At 43.0% G+C, this 26,848-nt stretch overlaps 1 protein-coding gene across 3 annotated transcripts in view; it reads left to right on the forward strand.

The window, feature by feature from the left end:
• Positions 1 to 26,848, forward strand: part of RARG (retinoic acid receptor gamma) — a 152,873-nt gene that overhangs the window by 72,870 nt on the left and 53,155 nt on the right. Inside the window, exon 1 of one of the 3 annotated variants that reach the window (XM_075591830.1) lies at positions 9,751 to 9,910. The exons of the other annotated variants lie outside the window; for them this stretch is intronic. Coding sequence (XP_075447945.1) covers positions 9,832 to 9,910 — 79 coding nt within the window. The 5' untranslated portion in view covers positions 9,751 to 9,831. Of the gene's footprint in view, positions 1 to 9,750; positions 9,911 to 26,848 lie in introns of those variants that run through there. 3 annotated transcript variants of the gene reach the window in all.

The following is a 26,848-nucleotide window of genomic DNA, read 5'->3' on the forward strand; positions in this document are numbered from 1 at the left end:
CGTACAGTCACCAACTTGTTTTGTGTAATGTAGTCCCACTAAATATTTTGATGTCGCATATATACATACAATAAAGAATATCACTTGTGAGCACATTCACATGTCTTAGACAGGTCTGCAACCCTGCCTTTCACCATTATCACCTCGCATACAGTGCTCCCACTGCCTGTCTAAGACAGCGGTGCGCAAAGTGGGGGGCGCGACCCCCAGGGGGGGCGGGAGATTGTGCTGGGGGGGCGCGGGCAGTTGCAGAGGCCCCGCGCTCTTCCCCCAGGCATTTAAATTAAATGCCGGGGGATCGCGTGAGGCCTCTGCAACTGTTTACTTACCGGGATTCAGCAGTCTGTGTTGCGTCGCGGCACCATGTGACCTGACGTCACACGCCCACGCAGCGTCATCTGACGCGGATAAAGGTAGGCAGGGGGGCACGAGAGCCGGGGGCAGAGAGACAGGGGGGCGCAGCACAAAAAGTTTGCGCTCCCCTGGTCTAAGACATGTGAATGTGCTCACAAGTGATATTCTTTATTGGCTTTATGCTAACGGTGGAGGTTTTTTGTTGCCTTTTTCACCATAACTTAAAATGTATATATACTGAGTGCTGAGTATATATATATATAGAGAGAGAGAGCACACTAAAAAAAAAAAAGCTTCAGCAGAGGCAAGTGTGGTGCACGGTAAAGGATCCCTAGAGATCCAATATACCGGCACAGCACAAGTGCTAATCACATAAAAGTGGTTTATTGGATCCAAAATGCACACACATACCCGACGTTTCAGTCCCCAGGGGAACCTTCTTCAGACTCCCTGGGGACCGAAACGTCGGGCATATGTGTGCATACCGGTGCTTTGCCGGAATATTGGATCCCTAGGGATCCTCACAGACTTTACACACACACATATAAAACAGAGTCTTGGAAATAGTGCGCTCCAAAAGTTCCTGTAGCCAAGTTCTAGGATCCTGGGACAAGTTAGTCCCAGTCCTGCGATATCATCCTACTATTCAAGTGTTTATGCTCACCTGAAGACGTAGTGTTAACACATCAATCCACTATAGTGCGTGTGCAGCTAGTGTTAATGAGGTCCTTCCACCTACTTTTTAAATTCTTGCAATAAAACACCAGCGCCACCGCTTCCAAACATGTAATATGTTATTCATTCCAATAAAAAAGGTAGGTAAATAGCCACATCAGAAATCACAAAGTAATAACATAAAAAATTGATAAATAGGGTGGTGCGCACGTGATGTCGTAGTGCATGGACGCCTGTTAAAGCAGCTTTGTGCAGCCCGCGAGTAGCACTTCAATATAACCCTCCAAAACTGAGTGAGACCGCAAACAAAGACCTTAGCCTGCGGGGGAGTACTGCAAGATGCCTCCGAAGAAGGACATGAAAGGTTCCGCTCCGCATCTCTCCCATTTTTTCATTAAACACCAACACTGAGATGATCCAATATGGTGGCGAGGCGCACCGGTGGGTGTGTGCATCTTCTGATTCGGAGCCGGAGGGGGAAGAAAACACAGGACTCACCAAAAAAAGACCTCAGAGGGATGCTTAAGGAAATGCACGATGCCTTCCAAGCAGCCCTGGACAGAGCAGTGGTGGAGTTAAAGACCAAAATATCCTCACTTGCAAAACAGACTACAGAGCTGGAAAACAAAATGGATGCCTCCTTGCAAAACCAGGTCAATACAGATGATGAAGTCTTGAGGCTCAATGAAGAGGTAATCGCCATGGGAGACAGTATGGATGATATGAAGAATAGGCAGAGGAGGCAGAATCTACGGATTATGAATGTCCCAGATAGAGTAACCGCAGAGGCACTGCAGCCCTACCTTAAAAGACTGTTCCTAACAAATGACCCCCAAGTGCAAGACAATGACGTGCAAATGGACAGAGCCCACCAGGCCCTGGGCCCCAAGTTTGAGGACCCTAAGAAGAGCAGGGATATAGTGTTAAAATTGCACCACTGTACAACCAAAGGAAGAATAATAAAAGGGTGCAGGAACTCTATTGAATTTGAATGCTCTTCCATTCAGATCTTTCAAGATCTCTTCAGACTGACTATTGCAAGATTGAGAGGGGTAAGACCGGTGACGGCGGTCCTGCAGAAAAATGGGATACACTATACGTGTGCCTTCCCGTTTCGCCTAATTGCTGGCAGTGGGGAGAAACAAACCTCTATTCGTTATCCTGAGGAGGCAGAAGCATTCCTTTCTGCACTGGGCCTGGGCCCTAAAAGCAGACCAGGACAACAAAGACAGACTCGTGACGAGAGACCAGAGAGAGGAGACGCAAAGAGAAGGAGGCAACCAGACGCAGAGGGTGAGGACCAAGAAGGCATGGCGGGCGCATCACGAAGCTGGTTCGCCCTCATTGGCTGAACCAGCTCACGTGTGCTGACGTCACGCGGCTGCCTCCTGAAAATACAAAATGTGCTGTATTTTCAAAACGCAGCCACGTCAACGTGCCAGTCCGCCTGTAGGCGCGCAGACACGGGGGTAGGTCCCATAAGATAATAAAGCAAGAGTGTGCATCCCGCGACGCCTGCACCTTAATCTGGGCCTTAGCAATGGGGGTGGAACTTGGTACTAATGTGGGTTGAATCCCACTATGAGACTCAGGAAAAGAGCCGCAAAGAGCATTAAGATATTTGAGAGTGGTAGGCGATATTGGCTCAGCTTGCCAACTCAAAGAGACTCCGTCATATATGTGGACCTGATACTGGGAGTACTGGGAACAGATAGAGGGATATGGCCATAAAGTGGAAACAAATATATAGCCAAAAGTGGAGAAGTAATGCCTATCTTCTTAGTTAATAGAAAGATAATTAAGGGACAAAGGAGAAAGAAATTGTTAAATGTTTGGATATTTGTATGGCGGGACGCATGGGGAAGTAATGGCGGGATGCATGGGAGAAGGAGGAGACCATGATGCTCACGGCCTGGGCACCCCTAGTAGGGATATATGCCCGCCAGGCCAAGCCAATAGTGACTGTCCGCAAGACAGAGATGGGATGCAGGTTGCACTCATCTTATCCCATGATACAATTTTTCCTCTTCATCCCCTCCCTATTAATGGGAGTCCCTCCCCCCCACCCAGCACACACCCCATCCCTACCCACAACCATAAAAGATTGAAAGAAATCACTTATTAAATTCTCAAGGACCCAACTACTAAAATGACTAACCAAATCCCAATGAAAGTGGTGTTTCTGAATGGGGTCTATAGGAGACAGCCATTAACACTCTATAATTATAGGAGAAGACTTCCATATGGTACAGGACCCAGACATAGATAAGATTACACACCCAGAACAGATACACTCAATAACAATATATAACATGGCAAAGAAATTTAGAGCGGCAACAAAAGAGTTTGGGTTAATAGACTCCTGGCGCCTCTTTTATAAAGCATAAAGAGATTACTCTTTTAACTCGCCTCCACAAGACTCGTACTCAAGAATTGATAGTATATTCGTTACTCCTAACCTCTTGGAAGATTTGGTACACACTGCTATAGGGCCTGTCACAAGGTCGGACCATGCTCCTGTGGCGATAATGTTTAACCCCCCTTTCGCTAGAACATGGTCATACCACTGGAGGACGAAAGACTCATTGTTGAATCATCAAGAGATTAGTACAGAGTTAGGATAGTCACTGAAAAATTAATTAAACTAAATAACGGATCAGTAGAGTTTCCAGCAACTCTGTGAGAGGCAAATATGGCCACAATTAGAGGACAGCGCATCTCAATTGCGTCATATCGAAAGAGAACTAAATTGGAAAACCAAAAAAGGCTAACAGAAAAGATTGTAACATTAAAGTGTAAGCATAAAGATAATTCCTCTAGCAGAGTATATAAAATATTAAATCAAGCAAGGGAAGAACTCAAGAGGGTACAGATAGAGGATTTAGAAAAGGCACTTAAGTGGTCAAAAGAGACTACTATGGTAAAGGGGGCAACGCGGATTATCTCCTAGCAAACAAATTTAGAGGGATTAGATCCAGAACAGCTGTCCTAGCGTTAAAACCAAAAGTGGAGACATAACATATAACCGCTCACGGATAGCAGAGGAATTTGTCAACTTCTGTACCAAGCTCTATGATCTTGATTCCTCGAATCCAACAGCTAAAAGACCCGATCTAGATTGATAGATGAATATTTGAATAAATGTAATCTCCCAAAAACTAACAGGGGAAGATCATAAGAGGTTAAATGCGAAAATAACAGCTAGAACTTGGGGAAACGGTCAAGTCACTAAAGCCATCAAATGCACTGGGTACGGAGGGACTACCAAATTTATATTATAAATGTTATATAGGGATTCTGGTGCCCTGTTTGTTAGAGCTCTCTAATGGCTTCCTGAAAGGAGAATAGATCCCAACACAAATGACAATGGCCAATATAGTAGTGGTCCCTAAGGAGGGAATAGATCCCATGAGCTGTGGCAGTTATATACCAATGTCGCTTTTAAACACAGATTTGAAATTATACAGTAACATTTTGAATAACAGGTTAAACCCATTTCTTCCCAAATTAATTCATTATGATCAGGTGGGGTTTGTGAGTGAGCGCAAGGCGTCGGATAATACGCGGAAAATTATTAATATAATTGACTATGTAAACTATGTTAGACCTAAAGCTATGTTATTGAGCCTTGATGCAGAAAAGGCATTTGACAGGATAAGGTGGGACATTTTAGATAAAACATTGGAAGCATTTGGGTTCTTGTTTGGGCGTACTTGTAGGATGTTCAGGCTCTCTGCCAGACTCCGACAGCCACGTTAAAATTGCCAAGGGGGGATAGGAACCAAACAATAATTAAGAATGGGACAAGGCAGAGGTGGCCTCTTTCACCCCTATTGTTTGCATTACCAATTGAGCCTTTGCCAGCTGCAATCAGCGGCTCCCCAATATACAAGGGATCAAAATAAAAGATGAAAGCTATAAATTATCGCTCTTTGCAGAAGATATTATACTCACAGTAATAAATCCACTGATATTTCTCCCGGACCTACAGTTCACACTTCGAGAATTTGGAAATTTGTTGGGATACAAGGTAAATACAAGGAAGTCAGAGGCCTTAATTCTAACACTCTCAGACGAGGAAGTTAAGCTCTTCAAAATAAACTTCAATTATAAGTGGAAAGAGACACATCTAAAATACATAGGGATACATCTCACAAGAGATTACAACTCATTATACAAATACAACTACCCAGAACTATTCACCAAAATTAAGAAAGACCTATAGACCTGGAACCCCTACCATATATCCTTAGTAGGGTGTATAACAGAAGCTAAAATGAATATTCTCCCAAGGCTCCTTTATTATTTCCAGACTCTTCTGATCCCTATTCCACACAAAAATATAAAGGAAATTCAAAAAAGGATTACGCAGGTTATCTGGAGGAATAAGCAACCAGGGTTAGCTAGGTCAATCATGTTGGATACTAGAGAAAGGAGACCTGGCGATCCCAAACATTCTGAAATATTATATAGTCTCACATGGGAAACAGATTATATACTGGCATTCTCCAACTAAACTGCATAGCTGGGTGGACTCAATTAAAAAAAACAATCGGGCTGTAATCTTTACTGTAGACAGGAATTGGCTCCAGACAAGGGAGACAATTTGAGGTGATTGGGTTTACACTGAAAATCTGGCAAATTGCCAAAGAAAAATAGGTGCTCGCAAATCCCTCTAGGCTCACCCCTCTCTTTAATAATACAAGATTCACGCCTGGGATGCAAGGGCGGGAATTTGATAGTTGGAAGGAAAGGGGAATTTAGATGTAGAAGACTTACTTAGGAGGGATAAACTAATGCAGTTTGAGGAAATTAAAGAATAAATACAATCTCCCACAGTCTGAGATGTTTAAATACATGTAAGCCCGACATTTTGTAAAACAGATCCTACAGAGGGAGGAATTACCAGAACCCACATTATTTGAGGATTTATGTAGGATAAGAAGATATCATTGAGGGATAGTTTGTGAGAAACAAACAAGACAACGCTTCAGAAAACCTTATTGTAGCTGTATCGTTGAATGAAAGATTCAATGTTGCAATAAAGACCTTGATGTGTAGCACATAGATAAGGTATTATGTGAACCCGAACAGTCCCTTGTGATGAAATAAAGATTCTCAAAACAATTCATAAATCAGTGTTCCCGTATCGCATATATATGCTGTGGGTTAAGAGACCTGATCCACACAACCATTTGTATAAGCTGTTAGTGTACCGAAGATGCAGAGGGCACTCACGGAATCTCCTTCCTTGCGCTGCAGTTGTACGTACTCCTGCCGATGGCGGTGCACAGTAAAAAAAATTACACCGGGGCTAGAGAGTAAAGCTTAAGAAAAATATTTATTGGCAAACGGATGCAGGATAAAAAAAACACTCTTACGCGTTTCGCACCGGATGGCGCTTTATCAGAGATATCATAAAGGGTTAATATAATCCCTGTATCAAGGCCTAGTCCTAATAAGAGACACCTGAGATCTGAAGTACATGGAACAAAGGGCTATGGATTTCCAAACAGAAATATCAAGAGAGGACTGGGAAGATATATGGGACAATGGGAGTAAGACCTCCATATGTACAGTAATAAAAGAAAACATATACAAAATGATGCTTAGGTGGTACTACCCCCATATGAGATTAAAACAGATATACCCAGAAGCATCATAGAGGTGTTGGAGGTGTTTATTGAACATAATAAAGGACGTTGTGGGTTTCACAATCCCATTAGACCCAATTATAATCATTTTAACCAATGGAGAAACATGGACCCCTCCACCCGCTAATAAATATTACATATATTAACGGCAGCTAGATGCGCTCTGTCAGCGCCATAAAAAAAATACTCTCCTCCCCTCTAGAAAATAAGTAATTTGGAGAATAAATGAAGTCCAGCTAATGGCGAAACTTACCTCATTCCTAAATCACACTACGAAGAAATTCCATAAGACATGGGAACCATGGGATGGAAGAGGATAATTGAGTAGAGTAAGACGACTGAGAGTGGAGAGGTGTGGGAGATGAGAAGATACCTACAGGCAAGAGAGTAAAGGACTGAGGGAAGACCTCCCTGAGGAGTATTATCTGGCTAAAATTAAAATTAAACAGGTTTTGGAATGTGTATATGCAAAATCACTGTATGAAAAGTTATGTACAGGATGGTTGTCACCCCCCCCTTTTTTTTTTTTTTCTGTACCCCTCCTCCATTCCCATTTTATTGCTGAAAAACCTTCAGAAAATATAAATTATACAGGAGACAAGCTCCAGGACAGATAGCCACTTACCCAAGCAAGAGACTGTTTCTATGTTGTGCACAGCTGATGTTGTCCTCTAAGCGCCGACCACATAGATCAATGGAGCTGCCAACCAGAGGGTAAGACACAAGGAGGAATCAGCGCAGTGCAGAAGACATGCAGAGGGACACCCTGATCAACTAGAACACTAAGCAAGATCTTGCATGGTAATTGCTACAGCAATTAAAACTGCCATAGAGAAGGGACTCAGCAATATCATTGACTAATGTCATTGGAAGGGACTAGCTCGGTTCTATTTATCAATGTTTAATGTTTTTACTTCCTGATTTCTGATGTGACTATTTGCCTAACTTATTTATTGGAATAAATAACATATTACACTCTTGGAAGCGGTGGTGCTGGGGTTGCAAAAAATAAAATAATATATATATATATATAAATACATATTTATATATTATTTTTAGACCTTACTGATCCAATGATCTTGTATGTGTGTGTGTATTCATATATACATATGTCTACTTTTATGTATGAAGTGCTTATTCCCATTATGTCACGTGCGTTACTGCTATAAAGTGCTATGTACTGTACATGAATGGTGTTATCTAAATAAAGATATACATACATGCATTTATATATCAAAAAGGAAAAGTGCCTCACCGCTAAACAGAAAAATACAAATAAATGTCTTCGGAGTGAGCTAGTCTTTCACGGCATGCTCAAACAGATGATGAAACATATAAACAAAAGTGGAGATGAGAAACTTGGGCTGCTGTAACTCCTGTTGATTATTAAATGAAATTCTCTAAAAAAAAAACAACAAAAAACACGTTACTCTGGCTTTTAACACTTGTGGGAAAATGGGCGAAGGCTACATGTGGTATCACTGTATCCACATTCATATGTATAGAAGTAGTCAGGAGATACTTTAAGAATGCCGCAGCCTCTGTAAGCATAGAGGCTCCCCGTTGATCCCTTTCTCTGCCTGGTTCAGTGTTCTCCACAACTGTAAGTATTGTCCCGACCACTGGCGCTTTCCCTGTGCTCCACTGTTGGCGTGTCCGTCTCTACTGGGGTCACATGGTACTCCCTCAGTACAATCAGGCCGCTTCTCTCCTCTTTTTTGTCACTGCAGATACTGCGCCGCTTTAATATCAAACTGCGCTCCTATTGACATCAATAGATTGCTCCACTTACTCACAGAGTATATAAAAGCCAGCCATAGGTAATGAAAATGAGAGAATTTAATAAAAAATAATAAATGACAAATTACTAAAATATAAAAGTGCCTACGCGTTTCTGATGGAATAGCCGTTCTTCTACAGGGCGATAAAAAGAATGAGCCTCAGATGAACCTTTTATAGAGCAAGTGAAAGAATTACACATCTTAAGACAAATAATAAGATGAATGGGGTTAGCCCTTCAATTAACAACAAAATTATAGACTCCTAAGAAACCCATCAATTTAGATAGTGTACAATTATCTTATATTAAAGTGCAAAAGGTAATTAAAACAATTCCTTTTTAAAAGTATAGATACTTTTATAAAGATCTAATATATAAAAGGAACTTACGGGTGACATTTTTAATGTTAATATCAAAATGATACAAAACATAATAAAGTGCTAAGTTCATTGACTAGACATAATACAGTTAGCTAAAAATAACAGTGATAAAATAGTGCGTCTAATCAGCCAGCGTGTGTAAATATATATATATATATATATATATATATAGTTTTTTTCTGAGTAAGTGGATCAATCCATTAAGCGCAGTTTGATATGACAGCAGCACTTGCTACTAAGTATTTACACGATAGAGGATAGAAGCGGCCTGATTTCACAGAGGATGTGCGACGTGACCCCAGAAGAGATGGGTACACCAGCAGAAGAGCACGGGGAGAGAACCTGTGGTCGGGACAGTACTTACAGTGTCGGCAGTACCGCCAATGGGGGGTAGATTGGTGACAAGTGTCTTTGGCTTGGCGGCAGATGGGTGCGCATCTGGCTGATCCCGAAAGTGGGGCGCAAGTTCCATGATTGGCCGTGTGGACCCCTTCCTATGGCAGGCCCACGCTGAATAGTGCTATGCACACATCGGCACTCACACTGAGCTCAACAGGATGATACCTAGACCCTCGCTCAACAACTTGACCACTCCTCGACACCCTACCCCGCTGATCAACTTCGATGCACACCAACTAATTGTATCCCACGCTAAATAACCTGGGGCCCAGGTCAAGACTGTAGTCCTGTGTCTCGGGAGAGCTGTTGACGGCCCTAAGTGGAAAGCAAGGAACCAGGCGGTGAAAGGGATCAACAAAGGACCTTGATCACAAAAACAACATTAAAGTAATGTTATGGCTCTACATTAAATGCGACAATGTTAGAAAATGCAGCCCGCCCCTAATCCTGTCGTCCTTTTAATTTATTAAGGAAATCACCACACCTATCAAAACCCTACTCTTGGATCGTCATGTACCCAGTGATGATAAACCCAAGAGGATGAACATTACGGGCCGGTTCTAGGATATTGCCCCTGCATTTGGTGCAGATGCGTGACGTTTCTTGCACGTTATTCTTGCGATGGCGACCTTACCTTGCACTCCAAAATGAGACACTAGACAGTGCACGTACGTTTATGTTTTTATTCTAATTCTTATTGTCTGTGTGTCTTTTTTTCCGATCCTTATAGGACATAATGAAAAGGTACGTTGTGGAGACCTTTTCATTATGCTTTACTTAAGATGCTAACGCGGCGTGCTCCTTCTCTCCTGTAATAGACACATACCAACACAGTTGCCACTGGCTTTATTGTAAGGTGGTGCACATGTACTGGTCCAGCTGCCACTCCGTTAAAGGGAAGGCTAAGCTTGCTGTACTTACCTTTCCATTACAGTCTGTAGGGAAGTCAGATGCATGAACACTGCGGTTTGTACACTATAGCACTGTGTGCTCACTTTCATGCAATGTCCCTGAGTGCCTGGCTGCAGTGGAAGCATTGTATGCTAATAGATAACGGGGATAGGCAGGGTTGCAGACCTGTCTGAGACATGTGAATGTGCTCACACGTGATATTTGTGTTTGCTGTACGCTATAGAAACAAAGAGTTGGAAAAGAGACACCACCAGCACTGTAGGAGTTACACACATTCCTTATAATGTGCATCTCTTTGTGTATCCAGACTTTCCCATCACTGCTAATTGACTGTGAGCTCTTTTGTCCACTGAATTCACCTCCCAGTATAGCTGTACATACTGTACGATGAGACCTTAGAACCCTGTAATTAATATTATATTAACCCCACTTTCAGTTAAAGTCACAGTTATAAAGCTGCAGCGATAAACATACCTATATGATCCGAGATATGAAGTCATAAAAATGTTGTCAAGATTCTGGCAAACATACAAATACAAAAGCAGCAGCATCTCTTTTTGGGAAGAGAACGCCTGGAAGCTTCCTTAGGAAATGTGATTGGATGTTGCGAGTGTTGTACTTTTGCAAACTATTTGCCTGCAGCTTTCAGGGTCCAAGTGCCAAGTGAGACTGCTCATTACCTGCAGTAAATCACAGGGTGCATCCTACCATCTCTCATCGTTATCATCATAAAGCCGGGAGCTTTAACCGCTGGCAGAGGTGGAGCTGGGTGTTTTTGCTCCCCGGGACGGGTTCTGTCAGCTGCGTTACCCTCCTACCCCAAATTTGGGGACCTCAGGTAACACAATTCCCTTGTTTTTTGACTGGCGGGGGGGAGGGGGGAGGAGGTTTAAGGGGATCCTTCAGGCACCCACTTGCTTCTTGCATGGGGTTATTTGACAGGGCTGGAAATAATTGGACGGCTGCAGGTTTCTTCTGTGTTCCGGCCGAGCAATGGGAAAGCCGGATTGTAGCGCTGTCCTCTGCGGTGCCAGCGTTCCCGCTCACCCAGCACTAGTTCCACCTCTGAGCGCTGGCATTGAAGGGGTTAAATTGGCATGCTTAAGCTCCTGTGGTGTGATGAAGGCCGTGGCTGAGCACTTGGATGGTGTGTAAGAATGACATTGCTATGTATCAACCAAAAATGCCTTTTGACGTAGCACGTATGTTTTATTATACAGATTAGCAACATTTATTATTTTCACAGTATGACTATTACACTAATAATTGATATTTATTAACACTTGCTATAAGTAATAAAAAAATACATATCATTTTGTTTTCATTTATATTGTATCAATCAGGCATTCACCATGAGTTAATCGTAATTTTAAACAAGAAACTATGCATCATACAGTATGTATGAAGTCACATAAGGACCATTAAACATACAGTTTGTGAAGGTTTGAACTACTTTTTTTGCACAAAAATGTTGACACATTATTTAAAAAAAATATGATCTTAGTACATAAGGCACCAAAACTGACGTCATTCTGGGAAAAAATTGCGCCAAATATACAACATCAAAGAGAAAATATCCTATTTCTTCCAATACACTGATTCTTTTCTTTGACATATCGGTGCAGGTTACAGAATTGCACTAGGCTTGCCTTGATGCACATACTCCTCAATTGTGAAAAGCACAGGAAAGTGAGGAATTAAGGGAGGTATGTGCCATTCACACCTTGCAGGGAAATAAATGATGGATTTGATACATCCCATTATTATATGTTAGTTGATTAACTACTCCCTGTATCCTCCTATTAAAACTTTCAAAGCAAATAGGTGCTTTGTGTGGAAAATAGGGTGAAAATGCCTCTCTTTGCATCAGTTTTGCTACAGGAACAGCAAAAAATAGTTGTAGTCAACGACAGAAGAAATATCAAAACGATATGTATTTTGTCTAATGGTGAAAATGATTGTATAGTGTATGTGTAATGAAATAAAAATACATAAAATATGTGATTGTGTAACTAAATGTATAAGATATAAATTGGTGCCTAAGCGTATACTAAATGGATGGTGTGTGAATGCAAGAAAGTAGTGTACAAGTGTATATGTTGTGTGATAACAATGTCAATATGTGATGAAAAAGAAAGGGCAGGACCAGTCCCCGGACCCGAACAGACACAACAACAGCAAGTAGTAATAAAGTGTATGGTGCACCAGGAAGGATATTGGTCTGTTCGGGTCCGGGGACTGGTCCTGCCCTTTCTTTTTCATCACATATTGACATTGTTATCACACAACATATACACTTGTACACTACTTTCTTGCATTCACACACCATCCATTTAGTATACGCTTAGGCACCAATTTATATCTTATACATTTAGTTACACAATCACATATTTTATGTATTTTTATTTCATTACACATACACTATACAATCATTTTCACCATTAGACAAAATACATATCGTTTTGATATTTCTTCTGTCGTTGACTACAACTATTTTTTGCTGTTCCTCTGGCTCCAACTGCAAAGCTTGATGTTCATTTTTTCATTTTTTCATTTTTTCCATAATGGATAATAACAGGTATATATATTCTCACTTATTATGATTGACAAACCAATTATCTAGTGGGTTAACTGGGTAGTTTTGTATTCGTCCTCACCATCATTCTCCAACTCTTGAGACTTTGAATTTAAAATCATATATTATATCATGCTTCATAAACATTTTGTTTTTATTTTCATTCAAAAGATTAATTTTTATTCAAAATATGAATTGTAAAAATTTTATCTGGACATCATAATTGTTTACCCTATCTAAATATTTATATTACAATATATCCTTTTTTTATATTTTTTATATTGTTTGATTATTTATTGAAATATAGTTTAAATAAATATATTATATACAAATGAGCTATATATTGAATTCTTTATATATATATTTTATTATCTTTTGCAAGAACAGTGGTGCCCTCATAACCTTTCTATAGCTATCAGTGTAATGAGGAAACACCATATCTATGAAAGGTCAAAATCATGTAATTAACGATGTAATAGGTTTTCTAATCATGTATGCAAATTAACCTGTCTATAAGTACTGTGGGGTCACAACCAATGGGTATCCCCTGATGAAGTCATCCTTGATGACGAAACGCGTAGGGCGTGGCTGAGACGGAGGAGGCACTTTCCCACTAAACACAGCAGATTGCGGACGCAGTATCGTGAGTGGCGAGACAGACAAGAAGCAGCGGGCAGATCTCCACTACTCTTGATGGTACAACAGCCAGAAGAAAGAAGGCAAGATCTTTGGTTCCCGGAGGGACTTCCTGTTGCGGGGCACACGCCGGGAGGACGTCACTTCCGGTGAAGGAGTCTGTACTACACGTGTGGAGGAGGAAAACTCCATTGCTGATCGAGACGCTGCCAGTGGCTTATGAGGGCCAATCTCATAACTGCTCTTTTTTATTGTTTGATTTGTGAGTGGGCATTTGTCTATTTTTTAATGTTCCATAAAATGATTGTTATACTTTAATGCACTAGGTGTGCGCCTGTTTTTTTTTCTCATATATATATACATACCTATTTTTATCTCTATGAGACATGCACCTACAATTGACTGTTTCTACATAGGAGTGCCAACTGCTCTATCCTTGAAAAAAATAATAATAATAATAATATATATATATATATATAATTGTAGCAAGGGGTCTCCGGAGCTGAACCCCTTCAATTTAAACTCTGGGGACCCCCAGCTTTCGGAGATGCTTACCTCTGAAGTAGGTGTCGGTAGCACCACTCCTTGGCTGCCTGGGATCATGTAATGGCCGCTGTTCAAAGGTTTTGCATCCTGTGGGGCAATAGGAAGCTGTGACGTCATTGGTGCGGCTTCCTATTGGCCCATTTGACGCGGGAGCCTTAAACTTTAAAACGGTGCTTGCTCAGCCGGGGCGGCTACCGGCACCTACATCGGCGGTAAATTTCTCCGGAAGCAAGGGGTCACCGAAGCTGAAATGAATGGGGTTCAGCTCCGCAGAACCCATGCTTCAATCCTATATGTATATCCTATATATATATATATATATATATATATATATATATATATATATATATATATATACAGTGCTTGACAAATCACCCAAAAATCTACTCGCCGAACCAAAAAATCTACTCGCCACCTAGTCCCGCCCCCAACCCCGCCCCTAGTCCCGCCCCTAGTCCCGCCCCCGCTTAAAAAAAAATACATAAATAAAATAAATTGAATAAATTCCTAGTAAGAACATTCGTTTTTGACATAAATTTATTTATTGTATTACATTATACTACAATTGGTCCTTGTTACGTGTGTGTGTGTGTGTGTGTGTGTGTGTGTGTGTGTGTGTGTATGGGAGAGAGAGATTGAGTATGTGTGTGTGTGTTTGTGTGAATAAATGTCAGATCTAGAAAAAAAAGCCAGATGTGAATGACTAGTTTCCTGAACCCCTTAACCAGTATCTGGACGTCCCCGCTTCACAATATTTAAAGCAGCAATCCCGCCTGGGATCTTACCTGATCGAGACCGAGAGACAGAGAGGGGAGAGACAGAGAGACAGAGAGGGGAGAGACAGAGAGACAGAAAGGGGAGAGACAGAGAGGGAAGAGAGGGGAGAGACAGAGAGGGGAGAGACAGAGAGGGAAGAGAGGGGAGAGACAGAGAGGGGAGAGACAGAGAGACAGAGAGGGGAGAGACATAGAGACAGAGAGGGGAGAGACAGAGAGACAGAGAGGGGAGAGACAGAGAGACAGAGAGGGGAGAGAGACAGAGAGGGGAGAGAGACATAGAGGGGAAAGAGAGGGGAGAGAGACAGAGAGGGGGGGGAGAGAGACAGAGAGGGGGGAGAGAGAGACAGAGAGGGGGGAGAGAGAGACAGAGAGGGGGGAGAGAGAGACAGAGAGGGGGGGAGAGAGAGAGGGGGGGAGAGACAGAGAGGGGGGGAGAGACAGAGACGGGGGGTAACTGACTGACAGGGGGGAGGCAACTGACTGACCTGGGGGGGTAACTGACTGACTGGGGGGGGGGGGGGATGACTGACTTTGACTGACTGGGTGACTTTTGACTGACTTGGTGACTGGTTGGGCGGGTGGGATGACTGACTTGGTGACTTGGTGAGGGGATGGGATGACTGACTGGGTGACTGGGTGACTGGGTGGGGGGGGTGGTATGACTGACACTGACTGACTGGGGGACTTTTGACTGACTAGGTGGGGGGTGGGGTGACTGATTGGGTGACTGTGTGGGGGGGGGTGGGGTGACTGACTGTGTGACTGGGTGGGGGGTGACTGACTGGTGGAGGGGGGGGTGACTGACTGGGGGGTTACCTCTGGTGTCCTGCACACACACATTCTCTCTCTCCCATACACACACACAAACACTCAATCACACACACACACACACACACACACACACACACACACACACACACACACACACACACACACACACACACACACACACACACACACACACACACACACACACACACACACACACACACTCAATCTCTCTCTCCCATACACACACACACAATCTCTCTCTCCCATACACACACACACACACAATCTCTCTCTCCCATACACACACACACAGGAAGGGACCTGCGCCGGAGGGGGGAGAGAGAGGGGGGGGGAAACACCCCGCTACTTCCTCCCGCCCCGCGCGAGCAGCGGGAGCACCGAGGGGAGAGAAACACCGGCAACTGCAGTATCTTCAGACCCGCGCGGGCAGCGGGAACACAGGATGGGGGGGGGGGAGAGAAACACCGGCAACTGCAGTATCTTCAGACCCGCGCGGGCAGCGGGAACACAGGATGGGGGGGGGGGGAGAGAAACACCGGCAACTGCAGTATCTTCAGACCCGCGCGGGCAGCGGGAACACAGGATGGGGGGGGGGGAGAGAAACACCGGCAACTGCAGTATCTTCAGACCCGCGCGGGCAGCGGGAACACTGGATGGGGGGGGGGGGGAGAGAAACACCGGCAACTGCAGTATCTTCAGACCCGCGCGGGCAGCGGGAACACAGGATGGGGGGGGGGGGGGGGAGAGAAACACCCCGGTTACTTCAGCATGTGACCCGCGCGGGCAGCAAGAACACAGGATGGGGGGGGAGAGAAACACCCCGGTTACTTCAGCATGTGACCCGCGCGGGCAGCGGGAACACAGGATGGGGGGGAGGAGAGAAACACCCCAGCCACTACAGTATGTGACCCGCGCGGGTAGCGGGAACACAGGATGGGGGGGGGGGGCGAGAAACACCCCGGCCACTACAGTATGTGACCCGCGCGGGCAGCGGGAACACCGGAGGGGGGAAGGAAACACCCCGGCTTTTGCAGTATGTTCCGACCCGCGCGGGCAGCGGGAACACCGGCGAGAGGGGGAAGGATGTATCAGTGTATACTGTATATAAATATTTAACGTGCATTAAATTCCCCCCACCTGAAGCATCTGTCCAAACTCCTCCATGATCGGATCAGTAAATTGTAAATTATAGGAGCTGACAGAATTATACAGCAGGATATGAGGAGGAGGAGCAGCAGCAGCAGACGCGCATGCACGCACGCACTCAACCCCCCCCCCCCCATTACTTACCCATGCAGAAAGGGCGGTTTGAAGTCCTGGCAACTCCATCCCGCGTCACAGCCAATCAGCTACGATTTTTTTTTTTTCAAATTTTTTTTTCCGAACGGGAATTTTTTTTTTGCAGAGCAGGGGAAAGGTTACTGGCCATGAGCCAATATCCGATCGCAGCTGGCGAGTTGGCGACCGGGTTTGTCGAGCACTGTATATATATATATATATATATAGGCAATACGATACCGTTTGAAGACGGATATCAGAGGCAGCACACGAGGTAAGTGGTCAAAAGAAATTTGTATTAACAAGACATCTTATCCAACGTTTCGGTCCTCGTGCGGGACCTTTCTCAAGGTGATGTGAGATACAGAGTGAATAAGAACACATATATATACCCTCAAAACCCATGACACACAGGTGTGCCACATAAACATAATTGAACAATGCATTTGCATACATAATTGGAGACTCTGCAGCTATATCCAGCGTTGCCTGAAACATGTGGGTCTGCTCCTGTGTTGGAATGCACTAACCACATGAACATGGTTGGACAATGCATTTGCATACTATTCACTCCTTAACAAATGCTCATTTGACTTAATGATCTTAGTAATCGTACAGTCAAGCAAGGAGTTAATCAAAATCAGGAACAACATAGAGACAATTTCCAAGCAACATGGTGACACACTAGACACGGATACATCCACTGACTGGCAAGATAAAATTCAAAACACCATTGATGCCTGCAGAGACAATTTAATTCAATATAAAAGGGAAAAACTCAAAGTGGTAAACGCTGACTACACAGATAGACGTGTATATAAATGGTTACTAGGGATTAATGAATTCAACCCACCAAAAGGGAGACCAAGGAGATTTTTTCCTAAACATAAGAAAAATTCAGCCACTAGTGGCACTTGTAACACTAGTGACAGTGATCTATCAGATAGCCAGGACACTATTGCTGCAGGGGCTTCTGCTTCTTTTTTAGGACAAGGAAAACCCCCTACCATTCCCAAACCAGGTACATCAGGCACAAAACCCGGAGGGGGGGACACAAGCACAAGATACCCACTGAGACAGACCACTTCCAGGGGCTCAAACAAGCACAAGGCCTAGCTAACGTCGTGTTCAATATGTCTGAGTACATACTTAAACCCGCTGAACTCAGCCTTCTCAATAAAGGTCTGTCATTCGTACCTACATTTGAACAAGACCCTTTTGAATGGGAGGTTGATCTTTATCGTCTCAATCGTCAACTAAAACTTAATTTTTTTTTTAGTAGATCAGCTTCTAATACCACAAATACTGACACCACTGAGCATACTGGTAAATTTAAACCCCGCAGTACTTTTGATCCCCAAACGCATAATCATAGCATACATACTTTTATGCACTTGATAGAATTGGAGACAAGGGAGAAATTGAGAAATTATAAAACTAGCTATTCAAATCTCTCCAGGGAAGAACATAGAGCCATTAAATCCCTAAGCTCAAACACCGATATTATTATCAGAGCAGCTGACAAGGGGGGTGGCGTGGTTGTCATGCCATATATCTATTATAAACGAGATCGAAAACCAACTAGGGGTTATCACACATTACAAATGTCTCACTACAGACCCCACAATCAGCTATAAAAGGGAGATAGACACCATTATAGATCTTGGGCTCACTAACAGATGGATTTCTGAAGAAACAAGTAAATTTCTCAAACAAAACAGTCCTATTATTCCTGTTATTTACATTCTACCCAAAATCCATAAATCTATCACAGCACCACCAGGTAGGCCAATTATTTCGGCCAGGGGATCTTTAACTCATCCCCTTTCTCAATACGTAGATTTCTTCCTGCAGCCCATGGTAGCCAAAATGAAAACCTATATTAAAGACACTACAGATTTTATTAATCAAATAAGCACACTCTCTGATATTTCAGATGAGATCATTTTGGCTACCATGGATGTCGCCAGCTTGTATTCAAACATCAATCATACTGACGCATCAAAGCAAGCAGAGAACACCTTCAGAATCTAAATACGTTTCCCAATCCTCCAACTGACTTTGCTATTATTAATGGATGTAATTCTACATAAAAATTACTTTAAATTCGAGGAGAATTTTTATTTACAGCTCATTGGTACAGCGATGGGGTCTAATATGGCCCCATCATACGCGAATCTTTTTATGGATTACTATGAGCAGAAATATTTCTTTGACAATCCACAATTAAGCAAACACATTATTAGGCTTTATCGCTACATTGATGACTTGTTTTTACTCTGGTCAGGGACAGAGTTGGAATTACTAGCGTTTGTTGACATGTTAAACAGTCTACCCTCCACTATACGCTTTACATTGAGCTTTAGCAAAACAGAGGTTGCTTTTCTTGATACAGTTGTTTACAAGGACAATGGGCATTTGGCAACCAAGATTTACAGAAAAGCTACGGACGAAAATACTTTGCTACTAGCATCCAGTCACCATCCGGTACCCATGAAGAGAGGTTTACCCTTCTCACAGTTCCTAAGAGTCATAAGGATAACTAGCGATCCCTCCAGACTAGAAGTGGCTTTAGAAGAAATGAAAGACTCTTTTCTAGAACGTGGTTATATCCATAAGGAGGTGATCTTGGCACTGCAGGAAGCAAAAAACATAGAAAGATCTACTCTTCTAAAACCACCACACAAACAGGCATGCGATAACCGCTTCAATATCAAGAGCACCTATACTACAGCATCCAGTTATATCAAACGAAGCATTCTACAACACACACATATCCTAGCAAAGGATAAACAAATTGGACAATACGTCAAGGATCCACCTTGCTTTTGTTATCGGAGAGGCCGCAATTTGGGTGATTTTCTCACACAAGCAGATCCAAGTTCTAAATATGTCAAGAAACAGTCCTGGCTTAGCAGACCGGTGGGGGTGTACAAATGCGGGGGATGTGTCAACTGCCAGTACATGGTGCTTGGAAAAACCTACCCACACCCACATCAAGGGAATCGTATAAAAAGCAAAGATTTCATGAACTGCGATTCAAAATTTGTGATTTACTTCATCAGATGCCCATGCGGGCTCTATTATATAGGCAAGACCATACGCATGTTGAAAGAACGACTAAGTCTACACCGTTCCGCTATCAGAAAGGCTCTAGCAGACACAGACAACAAAGATGATTTATCCCAGCAACCGGTGGCACGTCACTTCAAAGAAAAGAAACGCAGCCTTGCCACTCTTCGATGCATGCCAATTGCACAGGTCCAGGCATCTCCTAGAGGAGGAGACCGGAACAGAGCCCTACTTCAACTGGAAGCAAGAACCATTTTCAGTTTAGATACATTAAGTCCCCGTGGATTGAACGAGGATTTTAAACTGAGTTGTTTCCTGTAATCAGCCTGTCCGGACAGTGACTCATCCATATTAGGTGACTTTTCGTCCCCAGGATCGGAGTAAAAAAAAAAAGCATGTTCTTGTATAGCGCTGCTAATTGTATGCAGCGCTTTACAGAGACATTTTGCAGGCACATGTCCCTGCCCCGTAGAGCTTACAATCTATGTTTTTGGTGCCTGAGGCACAGTATACTGGACATGTCTGTATTGACTATACGGGTGATACATGTGTACATTAATCACTTTCCTGTCCATAATAGGATTCTTATTGTTTCCAGCACAGGAAAGCCATCCTGGCTTATCTAATCAGTAGACACCGATGTTCTATATGCTTATTTGCCTTGCCTTTAATGAATGTTTCTTGTTCCCACTGTAATATAGTTTTTTTCTCCAGCAGGGGATCAGATGTGACTTATGGAAGCAGCGTCTTGTGTCAGACAATGACATTCAGACAGATCAGTATTTATGATCATGATTAATCTCCACCATATGGATTCATGTGCTTACGATTATGACATGGCGGGACTGCCTCATCATCATAATATGTGTTCGAACACTCAATTTGATCTTTAACGCACAGATCATTTCTAGTGTTTACTAATGGCATCATTATAAAGAGCCATAATAACATGCAATTCTTCACCATGGCCAGCTCTGATCTACAGAGCCTGGCTCCAGCTTGTTTTTTCAGTGCTGCTCTGGACTATCATCTCTCTTTTTTTGCCAGACCATGTTGTTATTTATGTTCACATTTATTACTGTGCTGCACACTACCACTTTTGGTGTTTTATGACAGTGCCACATTGTTTTCAATCATATGTTAGTTACAATGACTCTGATCTGGCTTATGCCCAAGAGCTGACATTCAGCCACCTGTGCTTATACATTTCTGTTGCTCATTCAGGGAGCAACAGTCACAGTGACAGCCCTCAGTTCTATTCATTAGGGACTCTTTTTGCCATTGTGCCCTAGCTGCAGGTATGACAGTCTCCAATTAGGTATGCAAATGCATTGTCCAACCATGTTCATATGGTAAGTGCATTCCAACACAGGAGCAGACCCACATGTTTCAGGCAACGCTGGATATAGCTGCAGGTAAGACAGAGTCTCCAATTAGGTATGCAAATGCATTGTTCAATTATGTTTATTTGGCACACCTGTGTGTCATGGGTTTTGAGGGTATATATATGTGTTCTTATTCACTCTGTAACTCACATCACCTTGAGAAAGGTCCCGCACGAGGACCGAAACGTTGGATAAGATGTCTTGTTAATACAAATTTCTTTTGACCACTTACCTGGAGTGCTGCCTCTGATATTCGTCTTCAAACGTTATCGTCTTGCTTATTTTATACCATACAGGATTTGCATCCACATTATTGATTCAACCTGACGGAGTGCCTATTGTTCTGCACTATCTAATATATATATATATATATATATATATATGCAGATGAGCATACAGTTGTATTTTCATTTGCATATATATATATATATATATATATATATATATATATATATATATATATATATATATATACATACAAATACAACTGTATGCTCATCTGCATGTCTTAGGCAGGTCTGCAACCCCGCCTTTCCCCATCATCACCCAGCATACAGCACTTCCACTGCAGCAAGGGATTCTGGGAAATGACATGCAAATGAGCACACAGTGTCACTTTTTGCCTCAAAAACCATTTTTAACATGGTTCCCTATAGGCTTAAGCTTGCTGCATGGTCACAGCTTTGAGCACAGCCAGGGTTAAGGTGCATACCCAGAAAACCACCCACAGACAGCTGTTTCGACCTTGATGGGTCTCATCAGTGTGGGGTTGATTTTAACTGGATATACATGAGAGGCTATGGGATAGGCTATACCATAATACTGGGTTAAGTTATGGTGAGTAAAAAAAGTGACAAAAACCCTCCACAGGAAAGCAAATATGCAAATACAACTGTATGCTCATCTGCATGTCTTAGGCAGGTCTGCAACCCCGCCTTTCCCCATCATCACCCAGCATACAGCACTTCCACTGCAGCAAGGGATTCTGGGAAATGACATGCAAATGAGCACACAGTGCCACCTTATATTGCTATATATAGATATATATATATATATATATACAGTGGTTGACAAATCACCAAAAAATCTACTCGCCACACAAAAAAATCTACTCGCCACCTAGTACCAAACGTGTGCTGCTTGGGCCAATATTTACTCGCCCGGGGGTTAAATCCACTCGCCCGGGGCGAGCAAATGTATAGGTTTGTCGAACACTGTATATATATATATATATATATATATATATATATATATATATACAGTGTTCGACAAACCTATGCATTTGCTCGCCCCGGGCGAGTGGATTTAACCCCCGGGCGAGTAAATATTGGCCCAAGCAGCACACGTTTGGTACTAGCTGGCGAGTAGATTTTTTTGTGTGGCGAGTAGATTTTTTGGTGATTTGTCAACCACTGTATATATATATATATATATGCAATACGGTGGAGGTTTCTTGTTGCCCTTTTCACCCACCATAACTTAAAACGTGATGGTAAACCCTACAGCCTTGAAAATTGCAAAGCCAGCAGTACAACCAACTTCACACTTATGATACCCATTAAGGTTGAAACATGTCTGTGAATGGTTTCTCTGGCTTTGCATCTGATTCCCATGCTGTGCTTTAAAGCTGTGTGAACTGCGAGCATTGGCTTATATGGGCTCCATGTAACAATGGTTTTTCAGGCAAAAGGTGACACGGGGGCTCATTTGCATGTCATTTCCCAGAATCCCTTGCTGCAGTGGAAACACTGTATGCTCGGTGATAATGGTGAAAGGCAGGATTGCAGACCTGCCTAAGACGTGAATGTGCTCACAAGTGATCTTTTTATTTGCTATATGCAATACGGTGGAGGTTTCTTTTGCGTTTTTCACCCACCATAACAAACATACATTATATATATATATATATATATATATATATATATATATATACACACACACACACACACACACACACACACACACACACACACACACACACACACACACACACACACACACACACACACACACACACACACACACACACACACTGTGGGATAGATTATAAATTTATATTTACTTACATACACACACACACACACACACACACACTCTTACATCACTAACATTCAGGGACTATTTAACACCTCAAGTCATAAATCGCATACTGCACAGGGGGGAGCGATAGGCTTCAGTCACAGATACATTTCAAGATGCACTGTTTTTAAGTAAAACCCTTTGCTTGCTTTTTTCAATGTAAGATCGCCAGAAGAAGAGATCAGTGTATCTCGAAAGCTCGCACACATAAAAGCATTTCGTTAGCCACAGAACGGTATCGTCTATCGTGTATATATATATACACAGTGGTCGACAAATCACCAAAAAATCTACTCGCCAAACAAAAAAATCTTCTCGCCACCTAGTACCACACGTGTGCTGCTTGGGCCAATAGGAGCTCACCACGATGTTAAATCCACTCGCGCGTGCAAATGTATAGGTTTGTCGAACACTGTATATATATATATAGATATATATATCTATCTATATATATATATATCTATATATATATATATATATAAATAAAAAAAATTAATTAACATTTGCAAAACAATGTGCAGGCTTGGATTGCTCCTTTAAGAGATGCACATATGATGGGGTGTTAAGGCGGTCTGAACTTTGGGACCAGACTCCATACAAAACTAGGGACTATACGCAGTACTATGGATCTCATAGAAAGTGAAGGATGTGACTGAAGGCTGAATATGGGTCCCGGCACTGTCTCAGGACTGGCTCACACATGGCATACACAGGAAGCTGCTTTTGTTTAGTGCTATACAGTATGTTGAAGCCATCAACCTCTTTTCCAAACATTCAGCCAATACTGTACATAGAATTTGTTAGCCAACTAACCACTTTGCCAGTTAGAAAAGGAGGGGACTGAGAACCTCCATGTGGCTGCAGCAACCCCCTTCCCACCCCTCACTACTGCTACCTCCTGCCCTATATTTCAGGCTCTCTCATCATATTCCCCATTACCAGCAGTAAACAGCAGCAGTGTTGTGGTGGCGTACACATCTCTCTTGCTACTAGTTTAACAAGCTGGAGGGGGAAAAAAAAAAGGTTTGGTGAGTCTCACACATACTTCCCAAGCTTCAAAAGCAACAGCTGTTAAATTGAAGGTGGGAGACTTGTGTGGAGCAGGTCGCCCAGCGCATCACGCTGCTTTGTGGGTGTTTGGCCCTCTTACATCAGCTTGTGATTTGGGGAGTGGATATGTGGAGGAACAGGAGGAGGTGGGAAGATCGTCCTTTACACACAAATGATAATGGGATGTATCAAGTTTAAAGTTGCATGTTTGCCATTGTTCTCAAATTGTTGTGTGACAGCAAAAGCATCTGAGCTGTTAAGAACAAGCTTGGAACACGATAACAATGTGGTATTGACGGAATAATTTTATACGGACGCTGCAAATGGAGGAACAGATAAGACAATTGTGCTTGACTCTGTACTCAGGAGACCCCCAGTAGTGGATATATTTGATTAGCTTTGTTAGTGTACGTAAAGGAGACTAAAATGACCACCAATAATAAACCGAAAGAAAAAGAACTCAGTTGGTATAGCACTCAGTTATCGCTAGTGGTTAATGTAGTTGTTAAAAATGATCTTTATTATTCAAATTAACTATTAAAATAAATGGTGCATAGAAAAGGATAAAAATTAATCGTGACACTAATGTGTCAGATAGCTGGAACTATGCCAGTAGTAGCGGATCGCTAGCTTAGGCCTGGGACATAGTGCCTAAAACAGTGCGGAGGCGCGCTGAGGCTCAGGGAAAGCGGTGCTTTCCCTGGCCTTACACAGCGTGCCGTCCGTGGGCGTGTCGAGGGGGGGTCTGGGGGCGGGCCAGTGACGTCACGGAGCTGGTTCGCCCTCATTGGGCGAACCGCTCACGTGACCGGCCCTGCGCTCCGACAAGCGCCAAATCTGAAGACTCGGTGAGACACACGCTTCCGCAAGCGTTCGCGAGCCCCTGCTAAAGCCGCTCTCATTGCGGCTGCAGGGGCTCAGTGCCGAGCAGCAGCGCGCCTGCTGACCATGCCCGAGGCCTTAGAATAGACCCCTATTGTTGGTCTAGAGATGGCAGTGTCTAGTTGCTTGAGTTGGTATAGGTAAGTAATAACACTGCCCCTGGCCAGGGAGAGGAGTATAGTGGTGTGAAGCTGCGAGTGGTAAGTCTCGTCAGGTGCTATATAATATAGCCTGAAACAGCAATATATACTATAGTGGTGCAGATTGTTGTTGGTCTCTGAGTCAAAGTAACGCAGTGTTGCTATACAGATGGAGGAAGAATCAGCTGCAGTTATGCTGCCTATCCTCTCTATAGAAATGTATAGCTAAAGTTAACTGTGTACTTGACCCTGCTCTGAACCCCCTGTGGTCACAGTTAGCATAAGGGGCAAATATATATAGCAGCGTAGTGCTGTCAGGGCAATGGTAGTAGCGTATGTAAGATACTACCTGCGTGTCAGCTGTTTTGCCCCGTTTAGACAATGTTACACACAGGAGTGTATTCCGCTCCCAATCCCTTCAGTAAGTATTGCAATAGAGTGCTTGGTTAGCTGAAAAGACTACAACTATGGCGTCCGGGCCATTCACCTCAATATCGCAGCCATTATAATATATTGAGTCCACCACTGGATAAGTAGAGTAAAGCTTGAGTCCACCACTGGATAAGTAGAGTAAAGCTGACACTGCCCAGGGCGGGGCTTTTCTATACATTTCTATAGAGAGGATAGGCAGCATAACTGCAGCTGATTCTTCCTCCATCTGTATAGTATTGTATGTCTTTATTTATATAGCGCCATAAATGTACATAGCGCTTCACAGTAGTAATACATGTCATATAAATAACAAATAATATAAATAACAGATCATGGGAATAAGTGCTTCAGACATACTGTAAAAGTAACATTAAGGAAGAGGAGTCCCTGCTCCGAGGAGCTTACAATCTAATTGGTAGGTAGGGAGAACGTACAGAGACAGTAGGAGGGAATTCTAGTAAGTGCGTCTGCAGGGGGCCAAACTTTATGTGTCATGTGTCCATGATTATCCAGTGCTACTCATATGCTTCTTTAAGCAGATGTGTCTTAAGGTGGGTCTTAAAGGTGGATAGCGAGGGGGCTAGTCGGGTATTGAGGGGAAGGGCATTCCAGAGGTGTGGGGCAGAAAGTGAGAAAGGTTTAAGGCGGGAGAGAGCTTTAGATACAAAGGGGGTAGAAAGAAGACATCCTTGAGAAGAACGCAAGAGTCGGGATGGTGCATAGCGAGAAATTAGGGCTGAGATGTAAGGAGGGGCAGAAGAATGTAAAGCTTTAAAAGTGAAGAGAAGAATGGAGTGTGAGATGCGGGATTTGATCGGAAGCCAGGAGAGGGATTTCATGAGGGGAGATGCGGAGACAGATTTAGGAAAGAGTAGAGTGATTCTGGCAGCAGCGTTTAGGATAGATTGTAGGGGAGACAGGTGAGAGGTAGGAAGGTATAGCAACACTGCGTTACTTTGACTCAGAGACCAACAACAATCTGCACCACTATAGTATATATTGCTGTTTCAGGCTATATTATATAGCACCTGACGAGACTTACCACTCG

The sequence above is a fragment of the Ascaphus truei genome, chromosome 3, assembly GCF_040206685.1.
Source record: "Ascaphus truei isolate aAscTru1 chromosome 3, aAscTru1.hap1, whole genome shotgun sequence".
In the NCBI taxonomy this organism is placed as follows: Eukaryota; Metazoa; Chordata; class Amphibia; order Anura; family Ascaphidae; genus Ascaphus; species Ascaphus truei.